The sequence below is a fragment of the Melopsittacus undulatus genome, chromosome 7, assembly GCF_012275295.1.
Source record: "Melopsittacus undulatus isolate bMelUnd1 chromosome 7, bMelUnd1.mat.Z, whole genome shotgun sequence".
Taxonomy (NCBI): Eukaryota; Metazoa; Chordata; class Aves; order Psittaciformes; family Psittaculidae; genus Melopsittacus; species Melopsittacus undulatus.
In genome coordinates, this window is record NC_047533.1 from 62,262,813 (window position 1) to 62,287,234 (window position 24,422).

The following is a 24,422-nucleotide window of genomic DNA, read 5'->3' on the forward strand; positions in this document are numbered from 1 at the left end:
AGTTTCTCTGTGAAAAAGTGGAATTATTTAAACCTGCTTTCCTATATGTATGCATCTCATAACTGTAATCTTGACAAAAGGTGGGAACGCTTGAAGTTTCAAATACAGCCCATACATTTCTCTTCTTCCTCGGTTTATCTTCTCTGTCCCTTCAATGCTGGAGTATTCTTGTTACCATCCTGCAGCCATTCCCCTTTCAGGAAACAAGAACTACTTGTCTGACAGTTTTCATGAAACTTGTAGAAATTTATTAGCTTTGATACCTCAACCTCTTTGTCAACTCTTTGTCATAAGGCTCAAATATTGTTTGGAGAAGACTGATTGGTATACAACACAGAGTACAAACCAGTCCATAAATAACATTTTCAGTAGCAGGCTTAACTGCTGCCTAGCAATAACTGCAGTGATCGAGTTGCTTACCATTTCCAACAATTTAGCAAAGACACTGCTATCTAAAATGATGGAAAGGACAAATATTTTTGACCCTGTAATAATCTCACATGCATGCTGGAGAACTTTCTGTCACTAGTGATGAATCAGTTTCTAAAATACTTATTCTACTTCCCCCAAATGATAGCACCTTCCCTTTTGGAATTACAGTGCTACATGGATATATCATGACATCCATTCATCAAGTAATCTTCTTAAGTTGAGGAGAAAAAAAAAATCAAGAAAGATTGCTTGTTTGCTTTAAAACGTGTCAGAATAAGAAGTCACTGAGGCAATTATAAATTCTATGGAATCATGTCACAGGTGTACTATGGACATGTTCTCAGTACATCACTGTACTGTATGCATATATGAAGATTTTGAACATACTAAAGCAAACTACATTTTGGAGCTTCAGATTAAAAATAAAATAATCTTCTAAAATCATCCTTATCTTCAAACAATATCAAAAAGGAGGGAGGCAATGGTTCACTCATGGAGAAGAGATCTACAAGACTAGAATTCTGATAGCATCGAACAAATAAATTATACTGAGATAATGGAGAAAGTAATGTTCAGCATCATATCTTCTCACACATATTTATGAATATTAAAATTCAAATTTAATTTTACATAATTTATAATCCTCCCATGCTTCATTTTACCAAATATCAAATTTTGGCTTTATTGGCTAGATGCAATATTCATAGAAACATAACCTTTCATACAAATATTTGTGAACTTTGCAAACTTAACAATCAGTTTGAAGTTTACTTTCTACTGACTGGCAATTTTACAATCGGTCCCATCAGCTGCAAAAGGCACAAGGTAAAATTTCATCCTTGGCTGAATGATGTTCTTAGCACACAGGAGCCTGTAGACTAAGTATTTTTCAAGTAAAAAATGTATATTGTGTTGTGTCACCTGTGTAACTATGAAACTGACAACAAATGGCTTGTAAATTGTGAATCCATTTCTCTCCTTTCTTGCATTTCTGGGTTACGGCTGGTTTGCGCATGAAAAGATCAGTATGCACAGCAGTAAGGATTTGGGTCCTGTGTATTTTATTAGCCTTTTTTTCAGCTCACAATTCAAGTAACTCTCAGGTAAGAAATTATTGGCTGAAGAATTTTATGAATGGTTTCAGCTAAAGCCTAAGAAGCTCAGTAATTAGAGCAAAATTTGCCGAATGCATATTAACCTACAATTACTTAGTCTCTTTACTCACTGCTCTAAGAGTGGTTTGAAAAACAGTGGTAGTATAATTTTTATAGTGGGTGTTCTGTGAGTTATGTAAAATATAGGTTCTTTGTCTAGCCGCAAACCTCCTATAATTAAGAGTGGGAAAATACTGCAGGGTTTATTTCCCTCACACTTAGAAAATACAGGATGTTTGCCAGGGAACTGATATAAAACACAAGCATCATGCATAACAATTAATTTCCCGATCTAAAATCTGTGTGCATGTGTTTTGTTTTACTTTTTTCTCTTTGTTTCCTTTTTGCCTCCAACCTTGGTTAAAATATTAAGTTCTTTTCCAGGTCATTTCCTTTTCTCCATTTAATAGTGTGACCAGGTTCGATGGGTTGCTTTGAGCAACCTCATCTGTGGAAGGTGTCGCTGCCTATGGAAGGGGTTTGGAAGTAGATGATCTTTAAGGTTCCTTTCAACCCAAACCATTCTATGATTCTATGATTCTCTTCTCTACCCCCTTTTCACTTTCTACTGTTGATGCATGTGCTGTCAATTTTATTACATCGTGCCCTTCAGTTATTCTCTCTTGTTTTCTTCTTCTCCCTCTTCCATTCTTAGCTGTGTACTCCAACTTGCTTTTCCTAGACTCTGCAGTCCCTCATTCTACTTATATTTAGAAATGCAAAGTATGTAAGAACATGGGATCATTTCCTCATGAAGTACACATACATACAATTAAATATTTTGTACTCCTCTATCTATTTATAACTTGCTTAAAGCATTTTTTTCAGAGGGACATCCTCTCTGGATCTGAGAGCAGGACACCCTCACACTTCCTTGGTGGTTTCTTCTTACAGTTAATCACTCTCATTGTTAAAAATGTATACCTTACTTTCATTTCAGAATTGTCTAGCTGAAACCTCGTTCTATGTGTTCTTATTATATTTTTCTTTGCTAAGCTAAAGACCCCATGGATATCTGTTACACCATCTGTATTTCAGTACTCAGATATTATATTTAATTGGCTTTTAAAGTATCATTTGATAAGCAAAAAAATTGAGATATGCAAGGCCACTGAATCATTTCTGACTCTTTTCCATGCCCTCTCCATGATTTCATTATTCTTTGGTAGAGAGTAATTCTAGGACTCTAGTTAGACTTACAGTATTAGTGCAGAATGGTTGTGGTTTTTGCTGTGGCCCAAATTAGTTTTTGGAACAGTTAGGGTGAATTTCACCTTAGTGGTATCTAATCAGAGTTAAAAAAGAAAATTTATTTTGGACCTTATGAAGTGAAATCAAACAGTGTATGAAAATTAAATTATGCATATTAAATTAGAGCATTGTTTTAGTGGTAAAACCCTGACTATCTAGTACACTTACTGGAAGTTGGGCCAGATGAAAGTACCTACCCTGAGATTAATGTTCTATGCAATCTGCTATGCAGAGGAAGCAAGAAGAGGGTATAAACAAATTAGATCAATCTCTTCAATCTTCTTAAAGCCATTTCTTCATAAAAATCATTATGCTTGAGATGTAAGTGTAAAAGCTCAGGAAGGGAAATATCCGTCCTCTTAGTCACAGTCAGACACTGTTTAGAAAGAGTCAGACTATGGTCACCATCATGACCTAGAGTTTAAAAATGCCTGGCAGGCATCTGAAACAAATACGAGGTTCTCTGAAGGGTGAATGGCTGGTTTGGTGTTTTGTTTCTGCCTCTTAAGACCCTCTCCACTTGTGAGTAAGCATCTTTCCCCTTGGGCATGCATGATTAAAACTTAATACTCTGTCAGTGCAAGTCACTTTGTGCCTGCAGCAGTAGTAATGAGTGAAGTTTCACAACAGGACATAGTTTGCAAAGAGAACAGTCCTTGTAGGAAAAAAAAATTAGTCCTGTTCTTAATTAAAGCTGTAGTCTGAAAGATGGACAGAGAGTCAACAGTTATGGAGCTCTGAATTCATTTATGGAGCTCTGAATTCATTATACCAATTTACTCTTATCTTCTACCTTGTATAATGCAATTCCATTGTAGACACCAAAAATGACGATAAATGAGATTATAAATTATTATAATTTATAAAATATATAAAGAAATCTATATAAATATGTAAAATTATTATAATGAGATTCTCAATGAGTTTTCAGGAGCTTTTTGAAGAAAAAAATTACTCATCCGTAGACCTGAATCAGTCCAGCTGCAACAGCACACAATTCCATATTTACTAATTTTCCATACTAAAAAGCAAACATTAGCTGATGTGGAATTTTGTATTAATATGACCACGCCACTCCCAGTGCATGACCTAACTTGTTGAAGGTGCTCTTAGATCATGATTTCATGGTGATTTAACTTAGATTCACTTCATGTTAGTCAGTATTAGAATCTGGCTGTGTATGTCTTGTTTCTAACACTAATATGTACTAGAGTAGTACCAGATAATAAAGCGTATGTCTTTGGCAAAGGGTGTTAAACTGGGGGAGGAAATTAAATAGTCTGAGTCTGATCCCATACAAGACTTTATCCAAATGGCAAAAACCTTTGATTTATTACTGTGAGGATTAACAAATCAGTGCTTGTAAAAAAATATATATGCATTATAAAGAGGTAGCTTCAGCTGAATTGCTTCCAATCTTTGAAAAGGCATGTAATAGGAGTAAATCTACTGAGACTGCATTGGTCAGACCTTACCTAAGAAACTCACTGTTTTATATGATTTATTCCTTAGAGCAGTCCATGGGATTGTATGTTATGACAGGCAGATACTGTTTGAGGAATAGGATTCTTTTTACAGTTCTCAGACTCCAAACTGTAAGTACAATGTTTGGCTGTTCCATTTTTTGTTTCTGCCTTCACCTGATGAGTACTAATGCAATAGGGAACTGTATCTTATGTATGGATGATACCAAGTTACTCGTCTGTTGCAAACGTTGTACATCAACTTGTTATGTAAAACCAAACCAAGATTAATTTTAAAGTTTCTTTTACTGTTGCATCACTGTACTAATATATGTAATGCATTTTATCAATATTTTTGTGTACCAGAATTACTGATATTTTGGACTAGAACATGATCAAGTAAATTCAAGACCAATAATAATAGCTTTTACAGAAGTGAAGTCTTCATCTACTATTGCTTTATAAGTATGAAGAAAGAAAGCATAAAAGAATAATGTTCAAAAGTATCTTAGTTATTGCTCTCTCAAAGAGTTTATGAATTTTCCTGAGCACTTTTAGCAGAGGAATTAATTTTCAAACTATCAAAGCAAGTTTCTGACATGTTTTTCAATAAAACTCAATTAGTTATAAAAGTTATCAAAATAAACACTGTATTTATGGTCCATAGGCAGTGAGTTGAAAAAGGTATTTTTAAGACTAAAGATTATGATCCCGTTCAAATACAGAACAAACATGAGGTCATGTAAAACAAAGAAACCTGAATACTGTGTCAAATCCCAATAAATTTTTGTCTAGTAAATTTTTGCCTAGCATTGAAATAATGCTTTACTAGAGCTTTTAAATACTTTTAAAAGAATGTAAAGATAATTAGTCCAATGGCTTCATTTATATTTTGTGCCGCAGATGTGGTGCTGTGTTATAGCCAGTATATCAAAAAATGGAATGTAAGTTACATCTGTACTGTCTGCCTGCTATGAAGACCATACTGAGTGCTCCCAGTTTTAGGAAAACTGCAAGGGCAAGAACAGTGTCCATCAAAAGGGTAAATCATACTGTACCTGTCCACACTAAGGGCACAGAGGTTAAGCACTGTGATTCCCACCGATGCCTTCTGTATAAAGGGCAGGAATTTGCAAAGAAACTGTCCAAATTCAGAATCTCCAAAAGGCCATTTCTGAGCAAGGAGCTAAAGAGAAGATATAAAATAATCAGAAAATTTGTAATTTATCAAGTAATTATTTCTTTTCTTAGCCACAGCCATTGTAACCTCGATGAATTCTCCATACCTCAAGCACATCCTTAGTACTGTGAATCTGAGAAGAAACTGCTACTATAGAAGCACAAGAGGGCAAAAGTTTAAACTTAAGTGTTGACTTTATACTGTTCTAGTCACAACTTGCATTGTTAAAAGTTTTTATTATTGTGCTTCAGTCACCAGTACAGAATAATAAAAGTCTAACTCAAGCCTGTCATAAATGGTTGCAATTACCATAGCCCAGAACCAAGCAGTACAAGCATAACTCAGTTTATAATGAAATACCTCAGAGCTAAATTCTCATGCTGCACACAAGTAGATTCTTGTCATTGTAAATGTACCATTATGTAACTCACGACAGTATTCACTGCCAGATCCTTGAGTGTGTGGAAAAAGTATTGTACATACATAATTTGTTCCAGGTTCTGTTTTAAAGGACTAGCATCACATGTACATCCGGCCTGTACTACAAGGCAATAGAAAAGCATCCATTTAGAAAACACGTGAGTGACTGGGTTTAGGTTAGTATACCCAGGGAGGCATTTAGATAACAAATATGAATGTGTTGATTCATATGAATAGTTGTGAATGATTAGCACAGAAACAGTAGTCTTTACATCTGTAACTGTTAAAGCTTTGAGCAAGTATACATTCAAAATACAGGATACCAAATTATTCAGGATATTAAAATCTACAACTGACTGCAGTCACATAAGATCTCCTTTTACAGATTACATTCCGTGAAAGTAAGTAAGTGAGAAATTAAGACCATACAAAATAGTGAGCTCTAATTTGTCTGAATTCACTCAAGAAAAGGATCTTACAGTCACTATTAGTTCTTCTGCAGAAGAGGGAAGAGTCACTCTTGCACTATTGCTTTTTTAATCTTCCCAGGATTCTGCTACTGAGCTTTTGTTAAGATGTAGGATACTGAATAAGAGATAAATTCTTTGTGTAATATATGCCAGCAGTTCTTATGCTCTTATCAACTTCTGTTAAAGGGACAGTGTAATTTAAAGCATTAGATCTGAAATGAAAATATGAAGTTCTTCAGCCAGACAAGTAACTGTCAACATCCTACTGGCTGTTTTGCCACATTTTTAAGGGCAGTAAAAATAATTGTGGATGTTTAATCTGGATTACTTGGAAAAATGTCTGGAAGTCTGGATAATTCATAGAATCACAGAATGGTTTGGGTTGGAAGGGACCATAAATCTCATCTGATTCCAACCCCGTGCCACAGGCAGGGACACCTTCCACTAGACCAGGTTGCTCCAAGCCCCGTCCAGCCTGGCCTTGAACACTGCCAGGGATGGGGCAGCCACAGCTTCTCTGGGCAACCTGTGCCTGTGTCTCACAACCCTCACAGGGAAGAATTTTTTCCTAATACCTAATCTAAATCCACCCTCCTTCACTTTAAAACCTTTGCCCCTTGTCCTATCTCTACATGCCCTTTAAAATAATTAACTAATTATTATTACTGTGCAGTCCTTAAGATTTATATTAAACCTTACTGAACAAAAGCTAGAACACAGAATGTTTTGATGGTACTGTTCAGAGTTGGGAATGTTTTTATTTGCTTCAGAGAAAGGCAGCAAATTATGCACTATGGAGTAACAATTCTAAGCCAAACATAAGCTTCCGAAAGCTTCTAAAACCTTATTTCTGTGAATTTTTGAAGATAGTTGGATGCAGACCTGGGACTGTTTTATGCAACTAAAATAGATTTAAAATTCACAACAGTTTTATTTTCAAGTGCATGAAGTGGAGGTAAACTGGTGGCACAACAAGCATTTCCAATGGACACAGTATGTGTGATGTGCCAGTCTGGCTGTCCCTGGAGAAGAGCATAAAATGGAAAAGAGAGAACAAGGAATCATACTTTAATCTGCACAAATGTAAGAATTAGTTGGGTTCTTTCAAGGATAAACACAACCTTTGAATCACATATTGTTAACATTTTTACAGTTAAAACTGAACAAGGATTATATTGTTTGGAATATGATTAAATCAATAGAAATTTGAGTTGTTGTTTTCAGAGTTCAGTTTCTTGCAGATCAGTTCTGCCAGGCCATTTTCATACTTGGGCAGACTTCTTTGCTTAGTCAGTTCACATTTTGAAAGTTATCTTTGCAGCTACAAGGACCAGAGAATTTTGTGAATAGAATCTTGGGCTGTGGAACACACTCATCTGGTAAGAGTGGGTGGATTTTGCTGGAGAATCAGAAAAACAAATTTTGGTTGTAGCTCAGAACTGCAGTATTCAAAGTAAACATGTCCTATTCAAATTACTGTTAAATTGAAACACACTAATACAACACTACCTTTAACAATACAGATGTTAACTAGGGGGAGTTAAAATTCACACCTGTATTTATCTCAGTTAAAGTAGGAGTTATCTTTCTGGTTTTTTATATGTAATATTTTGAGAGCACTTTGCTGTAGAGTACAGGATGTTTATTACTGAATGCCAGATTTATAGGAATTCATCTTCTCTTCATAGTCAGTCCTGATCTGCATTTTTCACCTCCCATCTTTTTCATAGTCATTCATCACAATGCTAAATTACACATGTGCTTTTTTCCACAAAAAATAATACCTCAAAAATGCTGGAAGCAGCTATATGTACCACATGTTACCTATGTCTCTCTGAGACCATATTCATATTGTCATTTGGTTACTTGCATTTCAAGACACATTTTAGCAATTCATAGCTTTCAGCTTAGGGGGTGTTAATGCTGTGAAGTGTTAAAGAGAAAAGGCATTATGTTAGGCATTAAATGTTTTTACTGGATTATTTTTTCTCTTCAGCTGAATATTAAAATGAGATTTCTCAACATAAGCTATGGGATGGATACAAGTTTGTCTCCTATTTCTTGAGAGTGCTAGAATATCACATAAATGTGGTTTTCATTTGCTCTTGTTCTGTTAGTGTATGTTGCTGTGTGTTTTCTGGCATACTGAGAACTCTTGCCTTCATCAAGGAGAGGTGAGTATCTTATTTACCATCAATACCACGGCAGAAAAGTATGTGATCACCTTTGCAATGGTATTCCAGTTTAGGACAATCATATTTGGTGAAACCAGATCTCCTCTGTGCCAGAATGAGTGTCTCACTAGGCCTGGAGATTTAACTATTGTCAGTACTTTCAGCAACAAAGGTAATGATACCTGCCAGCTGGTGGTTAGTTCCTCTGATTTTTAGCTGCATTTATCGGCTGAATGAAATACACTGAAAGTTCCCAGCAGAATTAGTTTCTAGGTAGATACTTTCATGGTGTATTTTTGACTTTTGCCTAGAACTCTTACATGAGACTTTAGTTTATGTCAGGGCTGTAGAAAAACCTTTGAAAAAAGAAGAGGCAATCTGAATCCATGGTAAGTCTGCAATCAGTTGTAGTCATGGAATTTCAGCTCCAGACTCCTGCTTTGGGTAAAATCATAATAGTTTTCAGCCACCACTGAGTGAAGGCTACATAATAAATGGCATTGCCAGGGAAAACAGGACTTAGCAAAATTTGGTCAATCTCCTGTGCCAACCAGTGTCCCAAAAGTGATTAGTCAGCATAGATCACACTTGAAAAGGCAATAGAAAGACAGTCACCTGTTCACTTATGTGCAATGGCTGTGGCTGTAACATACACCCAGCAATAGAAATGAACACGAACTTCATAGGGACAGTGAAACTCTGTTACTAAAAGGCAAATATTAGCTTCAAAAACCGAAGTGTTGTACTTGAAAAAGGTTCACTAACTCATTACTCCTCACATGGAAGCTTTATCATGGCTCCAGCATGTACACCCCTTCCCCAAACCCCAGGAAGTTCTCCTTTTTTAAGATTAAAACTATTTAATCCTTTTGTTTCTTACACTTTTCCACTAATTGAAGTAACACCAGTACCAAATCATTAGGCATTCTTTTCAAGTTGATTTTAATAAATATTATTGGGATCATAATTAAGTCATTTGATTTCTAAGATTAACTTTGCAATCATTTCTATGGGTATACTCCATTATCATTCCACATCAGTTATGCACTCATTACTTCCCCTTGGATCAGATGCCAGTTGTTTCTTCAACAGATATTTTTAGTTGGCAATTTTTTTTAGTACAAAAACTTCAGAGGGAAATAACACATTTATTTTGTATTTAAAAAATGGGCCCAGAAATCTAATTTAATTAGTCCTGAGTTACTTAGACACAATATAAGAACTGGGACTACTGGCTCTGCTCTTCCAGCACATTTGTGTGTTTTAATATTCAAACAAAATGAGTATAATAATATTTTATCAGATTACATTTTCTCTCAAGGCACAAATATAGGAAGAATCAGACTGGTTACCCCAACTGGATCCCAGTTATGCTTTTGCAAACCCACTCACAAAATCTTTGAGGTTTCAAAATAAAACATGTGGCAAAAGAAATGCATTTTTCTCCTTGTGCAGTTTGCAATTTGGGAGTATTTCATACAGCTCAGCTGTGGTGCAATTCCTGAGTGAGGAAAGAGTGTAGTCAACAGTGTATTTTTACAATGAAACCAGAAAACAAGATTTCAAGGTTCTGCTGTTGGTCTTAAAAAACCTCAGCAAAGTGATTAGACAGCCACAGCTTCCTTGAGCATCCCCCCTTCTCTACTGCTTTATATGGGCTCTTTGCCCTGACGTTGCAGCTTGAAGCAAACAAGACAGCAGCACTGAGAACATTCCTTTGCAATGATTTTTAAATGTCATTCCGTTGATTTTATTCTACTGCTGTTGCTATTTTCCAACCCCCATTACTATGCTAGCCGATGTACAAAACATTAAGTCCCTCTGTGCATCCCAAGCAATTTACATATAGTCTAAAAGAGAGAAAGTTACAATCCAACCATGAGCATCCACCAACCAGTACATACTTATGTGCATCCACAGTGTTCATTTGTGTGTTTATAGGCAGATGATGACCCTGGAGCTCAGCTCAAAATAGATGGACTGGGTTAGGTGCTGGTTATGAAAAGGCTCTGACCTGCTCTATAAAAACCACTTTGGTTCAACAACTACATGTCAGGAGGTCCTCTCTCTCTGCCACATGGAATAGAGGATGAAAGCAAAACTCATACCTGCCCCTTCCTGCTCTGGTTGTATCCTAGTGCTCTAGAGCCCTTCTCTTCCTATATCTGATTCCCAGAAACTGCATTGTGTTTTGTACATATAGTGCTTGCCCTCATGCCACCACCATGTAGGATACTCTCCCAAGTTTTGTTGCATTTTAAATGCTCAATGATACTGATGGAACAATTCTGGCACAAGTCTGGCAGTCAGTTTCTACTTCGTCTTCAGCAGGACAAATAGAAATACCTTCTTTGTTCCATGACTTCTGTTACACTTGTGCAGTAATGCAGAAAGGGACCAAACCAGCAGATTTCTGTTCATACAGATAATGTCTAGTTGTATAACTGACCAGCAGCTCCTAACTGTGGAGGAGAAATTACAACACCAGTGTATTCCAGGCTGATTTTCTTCTTGCAACATAGCCCAGAATGAAAGACAAAAGAAATTCCTCTGATTTCATCAGATCAGCACATTTTGTTAGGGTGGTTTCTGGGTTTTTTTTTATTTTTGGCTTTTTTTCTTTTTAAGGCTAGTTTCCTCTAGAAGACATTGAGCTGTCTTGTAAAGCTCTGTCTTAAATTATGTTCCACAGTTACGTATGCCCTTGTCTGCTACAAGGCATGGGCCAAATATGGTGTTTTGGTTGGAATCCAGGTGAAACCTGAATGAACACAGGAGTGTCCAAGGTCTGTATCACTGAGCTGACTGCATTAAGTGACAAAAGATGATGGTTCTAACTGAGGCGTTCCTCCTGTCTCTGACTTGTAAGACTGCTTAGTTAGGAAGACAAGTGAATTGAGGGTCCTGCTTGTTTTTCTATTCAGTGACTCAGGTGGGACCCTTCTGTCTTCATGGAACTTTGTAAGACAAGAATGTTTTGAAGCTTTTCTCTTCTTTCTGCAACCCAAATATCCAAGCAAGAATTGCATTACAGGACAATCCTCATCCACTTCTTGCTTGGAACTGTTGCACATCCCACATATGTAACTCAGCTGTGCTCCATGACTTTTCTGGAAAGAGGGAAAGCTGTAAAGTTGAAAGGGAGAGAACACAGCCTGTCTCACGGTATTCTTTCTCTTCCCACTGCTGGAAGTGAAAAGCCTCAGCTTTGGGAAGGATGGTGAGAAGAGGAAAATGAAGACCAAGGCTAATCTTTATAATGCAGGCCACAAGACCAATATTAAGTATATCATCATGATATGATAGTTAAGAGCTTAGGTGTCCCTGCCCATGGCAGGGGGGTTGGAACTAGATGATCTTGAGGTTCTTTCCAATCCTAACTATTCTATGATTCTATGATTCTGCTAACTTTGGTATCACTTGTCTTTTTTCTTATACTTAGATTCACAATACTGCCATGGTAGAGAAGGCACACTGCTTCTCTTCAGCTGTTCTTTGCAGGAAATACATTCCTAATTTTGCTACAACCAAGAACTGTCCTTTTTTCAACTTTGGGTGGATAAAAGACTGACTTTGGTGTTTTTTTCTGTAAGGAATAAAGGTTATGTGGGGATGCATGAGAACCATCGAAGACATTTTTTCCTCTGAATTGCAGTACCACAGCATTTTCTGCTAATTTGCTCATCTTGCCCTGCTGAGTAAAAGTGGAGATAGCACAGGGTTTCATGCCACTTCATGGAATGCCTGCAGTCTTTCTCCCCTGCTTAGGCAGCAGTTCCCTACTATACATAGGGAACATATAGTTCTCACACAAGAGAAAATAGATTATATTTGAAAAGATCCTGAAAAGTAAGAGAACAAGTGCCCTGTTTTTGAAGCAGAACATTCTGTCACAACTAACTGGTAAAAAAATAAATCCTAAGTTTCACGTTTTTGTTAAAACATTTATATTTATCACAAAAATCTACTTAGACATCCACCTTTGGCATTTTTGCTGTTTACAAAGTAGAATTAATTTCTTTTTTTTTTTTTTTTGTTCCATGGTATTGGCTAACTTGCCATCCTTTTAGGTAAGACCATTTCTCAAGCTGTGCTGTTGTTCTTCAGGAAAATGTGCCTCAAGGTGTGCTTATGTGCATACTGATTGTTGAAAGGAATTTTTTCAATCCCAGGGCAAAATATTGCTTTTGCTTTTCTTCCAGCTGTGTTGTCTTTTGTGTGTTGCTAAAGAGAGTGACAGGATTGGTAACAAATTACTGCAGAACTGTAAACCCTGTACATTTCCAATCAAAACAATCCCTTGTTATCTGTAGAGTTTAGCTGACTGAAAAATATACTAAAATATACTAAAATATCCTGTTAAACACAGAGTCTCTAAATACTGTACAGTATTATAGATCCACAGAACCAGCAAGGCAGGCATGAGATGTTACACTGAAGGGAGGAGCTGCCTGTTCATTGAAAGGAACATACATTCCACCTGCCCAAAGCACTGCCACTAGTTAAAACCAGAATGGATCTTGAACTAGGACCAAGAATATAAAAGCTCTTCCTTGGTATGTACATTAAACACTTTCTGCTAGGAAGCTGTATTCTGTAAAGGAGAGAAGATATTCCTGATGGACTTCTCTGTCCCATTTTGTGTAACTTCTGTCTTCAAGACTCAGCAATCAATTTGTGTGCTACCTCTAGATTTATTTCATGTCTGATCACTATATGAAGACATACACCCAAGTAAGGGCATATTCTGAGAAAGTTACATGGATTTCTGAATCACACTGGGCTACCACTGCATTGCTTCTTGGAACCACTGGAAAGAATTCAGTGAAAGCCAGAACACAGTTGTTGAGCTGGTAGCCTCAGAATTTCCTGGTATTGGTACTTTGTTGAGAACTATACGCTGCACATATGACAAATTTTGTTTGTAAAGCAGTGTTTCTTTTCCAAGTACACCTAACCTTATGTGGGCTTGGCTTCATACTCCTTTGGCACAGAACTGTAACTACTGTGGATGTCACTTGCTCTATTTGCCTACAGGATCAGTCCCAACGTGTTTAATTATCCTCCCTGCTTATGTATAATATTAAATTCTGTCAGTAAAGGTAATGAGATATGCCACAGAACTTGTGATTTAAAAAAAAGGATTAGTCTAACATTTATACATGAGCTCTGCTGTTGAAAAACATCTATGACTAGAAATGCCTAAGCTAAGTCTTCCTTTATGGAAGGTAATATGGCTGAAAACGTTTGCTTACTACCAGCTATCTTTTGTATTTAGACTCATAATACTCTAGGCAGGCTACTCAGATTTAGATGCTGTTGCAACTAAATATGAGTATCAATTTACTAACAAAAAGGCTTAGTTTACTAAATAAAACATTATCTTCTTCAGCTGTTTGAGCTGCTTGAGATTAACCACTTTTTTTTTCTGGTTAGATGTCTTTTACTACACATCAGTAAAATAATTAGGAAAATGTTGATTTTTTACATGTAAAGAAATAGGTTGAAAAGCAGACTAATTTGCTTCGTCTTCTTTTTTATAAACTGTTTAAGGACTTAAGCATATTAAGCTGGACAATTTGCCAGTCCTATGTAAGTCAGTTTTTAATAGACCTCATTCAAACATTTTTCTCTAAATTGCATAAAACCTGAGGCTCAGGACTTCCCAATTACATAGTTAAAACCAAATTTTGACATTCCAATGATGGGAGCCTTGGCTTAATGTGTTTCCAGCGCCATGAGCTCAGAAAAGAGCTGTGGTCAGCTTTTTCTGTAGAGAGTATCTGTTGTTCTTGTTACTGCTTTGCTAAACTTTAGAAAGTGACAGCAGCAGCCCTAAGGGCTTTCCAAAGCTTTGGTGCTGCTAAGGTGATAGAGGTGCTATGGATATTCTGCTGTCTAGCCTTAGATATTCTGCTGCTGTATAGCCTTAGAAAACTGCCCAGTTTATTTATATAAAGCAGTCCTCTGAAGATGTTTGTGCACTGCATCCAAACTTTGCTTATTGGCAACAAATACATGTGACAGTGACGGTTAATGCAGGTAATGCAGCAGCTTTCAGCTATGTGCTACACCATCTGATATTAGAAAAGGAGGTATGAAACCTGTCTTTCTTTAGTGCCTTAACCCTACCTCTGGAGCAGCATGAATGATGGAAGTTTTATTTCCCATTCTTCTTTTCACTGCAAAGAAGTCATTCTTACTGATTTGAAGGCTTAAAGCTTTGACATCTTGAATGTCTGAGATGGATGTGTTTTGAGTAAAGAGGAATCTATTTTGGTCCAGTGCAATAAACATGTGATTGAAAATGAAATTGTCTTACTTCTGTTTATTAAGGGTGGATTTATAACTGGCACCTTTTCTATAAAACCCAATTTGTAATAATTTTTTATATTGATTTGATACTACATGTGGATATAGTAGCTGTAATTAAGTGTTATGGGGCTTCCTCACATCTAGAATATCTTCAAAGGAGGCTAGTGAATGTTACAATATTACTCACATGTCAATCCATTTAACAAATTGCTAAGGGGAATCCACTATATAATTACAGTAATTGGAGGAAGTAAGGGGGGAATTTTTGAGCCTACTGTACTGTGAAGAAAGAATAAAAATGTGAAACACCTTCAACCATATTTTCAGCAGATGAAATTACGTAATTTTTTTTTTCTTCCCAGCATCACATCCTTCTTAATTGTGTAAATACATAAGAGTGATGGGCTCAATTCTCCTGGGACCTTACATTTTCAATTGCTATCATCTTATAGCTGCTTCTTTCTAAGGATTTGTAAAATGCATTTGAATATCAGTAACATTACCTACTTGTCTTTTATATCTTTTTCCTTATATTTCAGAAGTGATTACACCTATTTCTCATATAGGATTATAGAGTATTACAGGTTTTGGTCTAAAACAATGTGGCCATCTTAATACAGTACCATTGGTTATTTTAATATACAGATGAATTCTTTTTACTCTAATTCTGATTTCAGAGCTGACTGAAATGGAGGTCTGATCTATAAGCTATTCAGTGTTTCACTCCATTTGTTTATATAGAATACTAATACATGGTTCCATATGAGGCCGACTCTAAAGCTAGAAGAATCTTCGAAGTTCAGAACTAAGTGTATAAAACAGTTAAAAATTTAAGCTTTTAAACAAAAATAAAATAACTTAAATTTATTTCCTTAGAAGACTATCACTTCCACTTTCAAACTGTGATATTTTGAGTGGCCACCTTTCATGTCACTCAACAGGAGAAGCTAAATGGTGCCACAGATTTTTTGATCCCTAGTGATACAAACTGGAATGCCATTTAATGAACTTTAAAATCAACTCCTAAAGTAAGCAAACACATTACTGAATAGTTTATATGAAAAATGGACTATCAATAATAATAGAATTTCTTATCAGAAGTACTATAGTTCCTTTATAAATGCTTCCCTGTATCAGAACACGAGCAGCTAACCTTATACAACAAAACAGTCGTATATGATAACTTTGAAGTAATTTATATTGGAGGTTAAATCACTCAGAAGATTACTAAAGATAGAATTATGGTTGTAAATATGATTTTAATTCTATCTTCTTATGTGTGGGAATTGACATTAATGGAAAAAAGGTACTGCAAAGTAATAAAAGGAATGTAAAAAATATTGCTACTTTTAACTAAACTTCTAAAGAATTTTCAGAAGACTGTCAAAAGGCAAATCTGAAAGGCAAAATTAATTCCAGATTTCTATTCCTCTTTCTGAAGTAGCAGCCGAGCTTTTGAAAGTCTAGGAAAAACTGTGTAATAAAAATACCTGTTCGTTCCCAAACTCAGCTCTGAAAAAAGCACATGCCATTTTTCCTTAAAGTTTCTTATCAGAAATACTACAAGAATTAAGAACACTGCCTTAGCAATTATCCATAAAGACATCAGGGTAATTTACCAGGGAGGAAACTGTAATGTGTGATGAAAGATGCAGTCCAAGTACAAGTCCAGTTTGCCAAGAGTAATGAAGACATGTAGAACCCTGATCTCATGCCACATTAGGCATCCACACAGCTATGAAACACAGGTGAATCTGACATCAGAGGCTAATCTTTCTCAATTTGTTAATCCACAATACTCCACAGGTACCTGCTATCTTATCAACAAACTGATTTTCCAGGTGGAATATTAAAAAGTAGAAACTAGAATTTCTATTAAATCCTATGCATTATTATTAACAATCTTTGTCCTAGTTTTAAATTGATATATTATAAACAGATAAAGTTAAAATACTTATCTGTAATTTATACTAGAAGATCAGAACTAGATACTGCATTTTACAACAGATAACATGCCTCTGTACAAATTTAATGTATGCACATATACATATTTTTAATCCATTAATGAATTTAAATTTTTATAATCTTGTCCTATCAATACTTGTGTTATAATGCTGATCAACAGTTATGATACTAATAGTCATATGGATAAAAAATAAGTATTTTTCAGATCATGATTTCTTTACTTTTTAAATCCATTCTGAAGCCACAGAACCGCAGTTATGATAAAGTTATGCATTAAAATATTTTGTTTAAAACACATGTAAATATAAGTTAAGCCTCTAGAATCTTTGAGGGCCAAAATTGTGAGGAATGGTTCTTTTTCATTATTTTACTTAGTGTTTTATTTACTAACAGAAACACCTTAAGATTTAGGGAGAAGACAAATTATCCCATCAGCTATGCACCTCTATACAATCCACAGTCACAGACAGAAGCACACAGATTTCTTTCTAAGTTAAGTTAACATCAGTGAGATATATTAAAAAAGGACTCAGTTCTGTTTATTCAAGCCTGTCCTGGAATCATGCAAGTGAACATATATTGCATCAGAAATGCTTTATGGCTTTATTTAATTAAAATGGAAAAGAACAAAACCAGGACAGGATAACTTTACAGCTGATTAAAGAATTGCTGAGTATCCTTTTTATACTTTGACGAAGTCAGATGAAATTTAATATTTCAAAAATATTCTGTGATCTTAAGGTCCTTTCCAACCCTAACTATTTTACGATTCTATATAATTGATTTTACCAACTCTGGAGTAGTTTTGAGAATCTGCTAGTAATAAATATCAAATTAAAACCTTAATGCTCAACTGACATAATCTCTGTCTGCAAAATTGTAATATGAAGCCTGCAGATTACAGACAGTATTTTCTGTAAAAACATAAAGTAAGGATAGGATATTCCAAAAATAGCAACTAGCCCGATGCTGTATGTCCATCAAGGGGGAGAACAGTTTATAAAAAGTCTTCCCCCATAAATTCCTTTGCTAGCTACAGTAGCTATAATAAAGGAAGAGTTCCCGTGAAATGCCCAAGGCCAAGCTTTGATTAAGAGCTAAGAGCTTCATTATCTTTAAGAGGAAGGTGAGACTTGAGAGCAAGGTTTTTGTTGCAAAAGAGAAAGGAGTTGTATTTTTTCTTAAGTGGACTATTCATTGACAAAAAAGTGCTACTTAGACAAAGAAGTAACCACAGAGGACAGTGTACTTGTAAGAAAACCCCAATCGGAATGTACTGATGTTGTATCCTACCTTGTACACAATGATAGGAATATCAATGACAATATAGATAAGGTCTCCTAGAGCCAGACTGGCTATCAGTGCATTCGGGCCATTCCTCATACACTTGTTCTGGTAAATGATCCTCAGCAGAGTTGCATTCCCAACCATTCCAACGATGAAAATAGCACAAGATACCACCGTGTTTATGTATTTAAAAGTTTCAGCAATCTTTGTCTGCTGGGAGCATTTGACAGTTTGGTTGGACACCAGGGGCTGTCTGGTGGTAAGGAGTATGCTGGATTCGATGCCTGACAAAGTGGAAAGGTGGTGTCCCAAGTCACTCCGATTGGCAGCATATCTGTCAGAGCTGTCACCAAGGACAAATCCTGGAACCAGCAGCAGCAAAGAAACTCTTAAACACAAGGCTTCCATTCTTAAGTCCCAAAAAAGCACTTCAGTGAGACAGAGGGGATTCCGTGTTTCAGTGAGGTGTTCTTCACCTGCAGAGAGAATCAATACACAAAACAAAAAAGAAGAAACAAACACAGAATCAATACAACAGGCAGACTAGCACACCCTGATTCTCACTTAAGAAGCGTATTTGGATGTACAGTCTGCAGCATGTATGTTTGTAACCACTGAGCTACTCTGAAATGTAGGCTACCCACATTAACAGTCTGACTAAAGGCACACACAGAAAATTTCCAGAATTGACAGTTTATACAAATTAGAACCCACAAAACCCTGTTAATTTGAGACAGAATTTGTATATGAATGGGAGAAAAATGGTGAATAGAAGTTATGGCTTAAAAGACAGTTGTTGTGGTTTAAGCTGAACCCAGGACAACAGCCTTGCAAGAAAAGTGTGCCAACAGAGGCCTTGGAGACTGCTGAATGATATTTTACCTGAAATTAAAAGTTACTATTTTTTCTTTGCTAAAGGAACAGTACTGTGTTAATAATTAAAGGTAGTAAATTTGTTAATTCTCTGAGTATTTCGATAACTTGCCACAATGAGGTTCTGTATTGTTTTGCTCTGACTTTATTTACCTGGATCTCAAATGAAGACTGAAAATACATATATTTCAAATCAAATTCTGGACCAGATCCAAAGTCCCTAAGTATTAGGAGGAAAACTTTTATAGTCTCAGGGTAGACCTGTGGCCAGGAAAAGCCATTCAAACTGTATGTGTTGCTTGGTTCCTGGATGTCATTGCAACTCATATTCGGTACTAGCCACCACAAAGCTAATGATAACCATTTAAGCTCTTTTACAGATAAAAAACATTTGGTTTAGTATTCTAAGCAACAACTCATGACTTTTCCACGTAAGGAAGGAAGCATCACAGCATTCTGTCCAGTAAGCCTGTGTGTAACCACCACAACTGGGTCCCTGCCACAGGGATACAGATACCACATCTCCAGTGGAACTGAAGAGGCCACTCAAGTCCATTTCCTTCAAGCCTCAATTTAATTTCAGATAAAAGATTTTACATGGCTTGTATATGCAAAACAAGACTAAGTGCTGCCATGTTGTCAGGAGAAGAGTAGAAAGTAAAGTATTTATGACTCTGATTTCTAGGGATTCCCATAAAGGATTTGGCAGGATCCTTTTAAATAAATGAATCCTTGTTTCATTCCCTTTGGGGCTATTAAGTCGGAGTTTATAGCAAGAAATTTACCAGAGAAAGAATGTGGGAGACAGTTTACTGATAGGACTTCTGCAGGCAGCCACAGTATAAATATTTACTACTATTACCCTCTCCTGTTGTGTGTGGTCTGTAGAAGTGTGTGTGTACCTACATACAGCAGCAAAAGGAGGGTTAACCTGAGTGTTCCTGTCCGGCACACAGAGTGCTCTTCCTCACAGACCAAGGACCCACGCTTAACAGTCTGTCATACTGGTGCATTTGAGATGAGGATCTGACCAACTGTGAGTTCCTGTGCACTCGATTTTAAGTTTAGTAGCAAATCCCTGTTTATGAAATGCCGGCTATGATGGTATCTCCGGGCAGTTAGCAACAGTTTGCATGATCAAAGTGCTTCCATTTCAGGTTCCTAAATTATAGCAGAAACAACAGGCACATGTGACTGTAACTCTTTTCAGACAAACATTAATACTTTTATTATTTACTATGACTGGTTTCTCAGTTCACAAATGGAAAAACTGAATCGCTAATGACTTCAATGACTTTTCCAAGTTCATACTTGTCCGAGTAAATGTGATGTACCTAAGAAAAGAACCCACAAACCCTATGTTTTAGAGGTTGTATTAGTATCCTCCTTATTTAATGACATTTTCTTGTAAAAATTTCATACATATATCATATGAACATGGTGGTAGCATAGCAATCATGCAACCAGCATGCAAAGCTGGGAACAATATTACCAGTTACCATCTCTTCCCTCTCCTGGAAGAAACTTCTCCATAAGAAGCAAAACTAGAAAATCTCTAATATAATACTTTCTGACTATTTTCTTACAGATTCCTTACAGTCCTTCATTGCTCTGTGCATATTTTACAAGTACTTGCATTGTTACAGAACATAAAAGGCAAGCTGCTGTTTGTAAGAAACAGACTAGCATCTGTAACACATTTTGTAATAAGACAGTCTGGTATTCTTCACATGTGATCTGAATACCTGGGGGTGTGAAGTTGGTGCGTTCGGGTGGAGGCCACATGCATGAGGTCTGCCTGTGCTCCAGCAGCCCTGCAGAAGCAGAGGGCAAAACTTCTTTGATCAAAACTCGCCCTGGGCATCGAGCCGGAAAAATTCCCATGTCGCGGTTCACGAGAAGAGACCGTACTATCGGAAGTTAAACTGCTCCAGGTATTAAAGACGAGCTAAACGGTTAAAAGTGATTAATCTTCCCCAAAGCATCTGACGGGAGTAGGAGCGAATAAATTTAAGCAGGGCACGAAAGCACCGAGGGGATTACCGCCGGCAAGACATTTCTCCGGCTGTAAGCGCGTTTTGCTCTCAGGGTCATCGCCTCCTGTTTCTGCCTCTACCACAAAAGAAACCATTTCCTCTTGTACCGCTATCACAGATCAATCCCAACGTGCATGGGCAGACGAGCGCTACCTCCCTGCAGCCTGTGCAGAGCGTCTGACAAGTTCTACGGAACCATTTATTTAATAACAGTTATCCCAAGCTGCCTTGTGCCTGCCTCTTGTTCTCCCCCTCAGTCACACAGAGGTGTACCACCGTCATCTAATGGTTACGTGAAGCGCTGGGGAGAAGGGCTGGGAGCGACCAGCGCCTCCGGGCCGGGCTCTCCCCGAGAAGGGCCGCGGCCCCGACGGCAGGAGCCCCGCACTCACCCCTGCCGCGCCGCCCGGCTCCGGGTCCCGCTCCCTCTCATGCTGTGGCTGCCGCCGCCGCTACTGCTGCTGAGAATTCCCTCCGAATGGCTTTTCCTGGGATAGTCTTACCAGATCCTCCTGCCTGCGTCTGACGGGGTGGGATTGAGAATCTCCACCTCCACTGAATCAGTAGGAGACAGCCTGAAGAAGGCAGCGCGTCCCCTCTATTCTGCCCCCTCCCCCAGTTAAAACAAACCTCCAGCCCAAACTGAGCCTCTGCCAATGTTAAACACAAAGGCTGCCTCCCGGGCACAGGGGAACACTGTGCTCTTTAACTGTTTCCTTCCCGGAATTGAGCTGAACTCCTTTGCTGGACTCATCTAAGCAAAAGTCCTGGGAATCCGCTGCTGCATCTGCCTGATAATAGCGCACAGGGTTCTCAGGGAGGTTGTGTTTGATCAACTAGAAGGCAGAGGAGTCAGGAGCAGAGTAGGGAAAAACATCTTATGATGAAATACACAACTTTTGCTTTGCATTTACCCCGGGATTGGCCAGGACTATATGTTCCCAAAACAATCAGTAAAACTCGGTGTGTAAGAGTTCAAAAATCTCTGGATCCATAAACAGGGACTGTTCTAGGGTGAAAATTTCTGTGGTCCATCCAGGGCACACTTTGCTAATACCTCATAGCTTTAAAGACCATAAATGCACTTACAAAGATCATAAAAGTGTAGCATTTGCTGTCATTCCTGTATTTCCTAACACTGTTGTTCTGCCAAGGTAGTGATACAAAAATACTTGGCAGAAGTGGGAAGTTCTCTTATAACTAGTAATCTTCTCTCAGGTTGGACAGGGCTTTGAGCAAGCTGGTCTAGTGGAAGATGTCCCAGCCCATGGCAGGGGATTGAAACTGGATGAGCTTTAAGGTCACCTCCAACACAAACTATTCCATTCTGTGGAATGAAAAATGATTCTATGGAATGATTCTATGATTAAAAAATACCAGTGTACCAGAGGGAGCAGCTTGTAGTGCAGACAGTTTCAAAATCATGCTAGCAAGTTCAAGAAGTTTTGAGTCCCTTGTTGCATCATGTCAGGATTCTCACTTCATGGCAAGTTTCTGTCTGGCTGTACCACAGAAATTATTTTCTCAACATATAGTGGCTTTTTTTGAATACAAAAAGTCAGTCTTCCTAAATATGATAGAAAAATACATTGTCCTAAAGGAATAAAAATAGGCTGAAAAGAATAGAAAACATGATGCTAGTGGCCTGCAGAAATAAAATCTCAGACACTAAATCACATAAGAAATTGGTTTTAAATTTAAGAATGTTGCGTAATTGAAAGAATGTTTCTGTAGATGTGATTTGAAATCATCAGATAAATCTAGAACAGGGAAAATCAGCATCTGGATCAACTGGAATAGCAATACTTTATGTCTTCTAGCAAGTCTTCTCAGTTAACACAAGATCTTTGAAGGAATGTAAGTGTTCAGGCTGAGAATCACAAGAAACCTACTGTTTGCAAATCACGTAGAAAAGTGTAATTCAAAATCACAAGTTGCCCTGAAGTTGAGCAAATGATGATAATTGTCAGTGGATTAGTAAGAGTTATTTTAAATTTAGTCATAAATGAGTAGTATTAAAGATTTGCTTTGTCAGGAATTATCTGCATGATAACTTGTTGGAAAAACTATTGAAAAGCTAGAAAGGGAGTACTTGGAGATCATGAGCACTTTATGGCGTGCTGTATCAAATGTGGTCCTTAAATCTCTCTATGTTCTCTAGAGATTCTTAGTACCCTGTTCCTTCCTTAGGATCATTTGACCTTTATGTCTAAACAACCCAAGTTGTGAGAAAAAAAATATCTGATCCCTTTCAAACACACATTTGTCTTTCCAATTCCTAATTCCATTAATTTAGAAGGTTTACATCATAGATTCAGACACTGCCATACGTAACTCTATTTACTATCAAAGAAAATAACCAATTTTACTGTTAAAAAATGCTGTTAAAGATCTATTTCAAAATATGAAAAGAGAGCGCTTTATTACTACTGCGAATGCTTCTGTTATTGCCAACCCACAATAAGTAGTATTAGTTATTAGAAATTACTGAAGTGCTCAATTCTGTGCTCTTTATTATTATTATTGTTACTTATTTATTAATTGGACATTTATTTGGTCAATAATCTTTTAAGTCTGTAAAAGAGAGTTCAATTCTTGTCTTAAGTTCAAAAGTTACATTTAATTTTTCCTGCTAGGTGTTTTTTCTTTTGCTGTGTTCAAGAAAGTAACGCAGAAAAGGAAGTTATCATATATGAATTACCCAAAACCTGAAGTTGCAAATGCATTTGACCTCAACTACAAAGAAAAGTGATAAAATACAGTTCTTTACACTAGGATATTTCTAACTATTAGAGACACTTTCTCCATCACTGTAGGAGTGCTGCCATATGTGTGTGCATTCTTTCATGGAAGAGTTTTTGACTGAGGACTCTCAATTCCAGATTCAGGGTGGTGAAAGTGTTTCCTCTGACCTCTTTCTGTTTGTGTCTTTAACAAACTACTTGGCTTGTCTTGCATAACTTCAGAGATTCAGAGTAAGGGTAACGTATTAGTCTTGTTACAAAAGAACCCATTATACTTCAGTTTCGAGGATGCCTGGATTCTGCAGCTAGAGTCATATTCAAGAAGAATCTCAACATTTTGTAAAGCTATGAATTTTCCTGAAGCCATCAAGGTATTAGAAAAGAATACCTTATTGCAAGTGTTACTAGCCTAAAGCTGTAGTGCTTTTTCGACAACTACTTAGAGGCAATAACAAGGATCTTTAGTTATGTTTGGAGGAATTAATTTTAACTTGATTGAAATGAATGTTAGTGAATGTATTATCTGTTAAGCCACTTACCAGATATGGTATGAAATAGGAACATATGTTCATCAGCTCATGGCATCCTAAATTCCATTCCTAAGATTCAAAGGACCAAAATCAAACTCAGATATTGTCTATACCTGGCATTTTCATAA

General features: G+C 37.0%; 1 protein-coding gene across 2 annotated transcripts in view; it reads right to left on the reverse strand.

Annotated features, from left to right (window-relative positions):
• The window catches only part of EDNRA (endothelin receptor type A), a 32,087-nt gene extending 10,483 nt beyond the window's left edge, over positions 1-21,604 (reverse strand). The window contains exons 1-3 of one of the 2 annotated variants that reach the window (XM_034064968.1): positions 21,413-21,604; positions 18,118-18,587; positions 5,359-5,486 (exon numbers count right to left, since the gene is read on the reverse strand). In XM_034064968.1, the coding sequence (XP_033920859.1) occupies positions 5,359-5,486; positions 18,118-18,519 (530 nt within the window). In that variant the 5' untranslated portion in view covers positions 18,520-18,587; positions 21,413-21,604. Of the gene's footprint in view, positions 1-5,358; positions 5,487-18,117; positions 18,588-20,729; positions 20,864-21,412 lie in introns of those variants that run through there. The other variant, XM_005146566.3, reaches the window with a different exon arrangement.
• Positions 21,605-24,422: the final 2,818 nt, after the last annotated feature.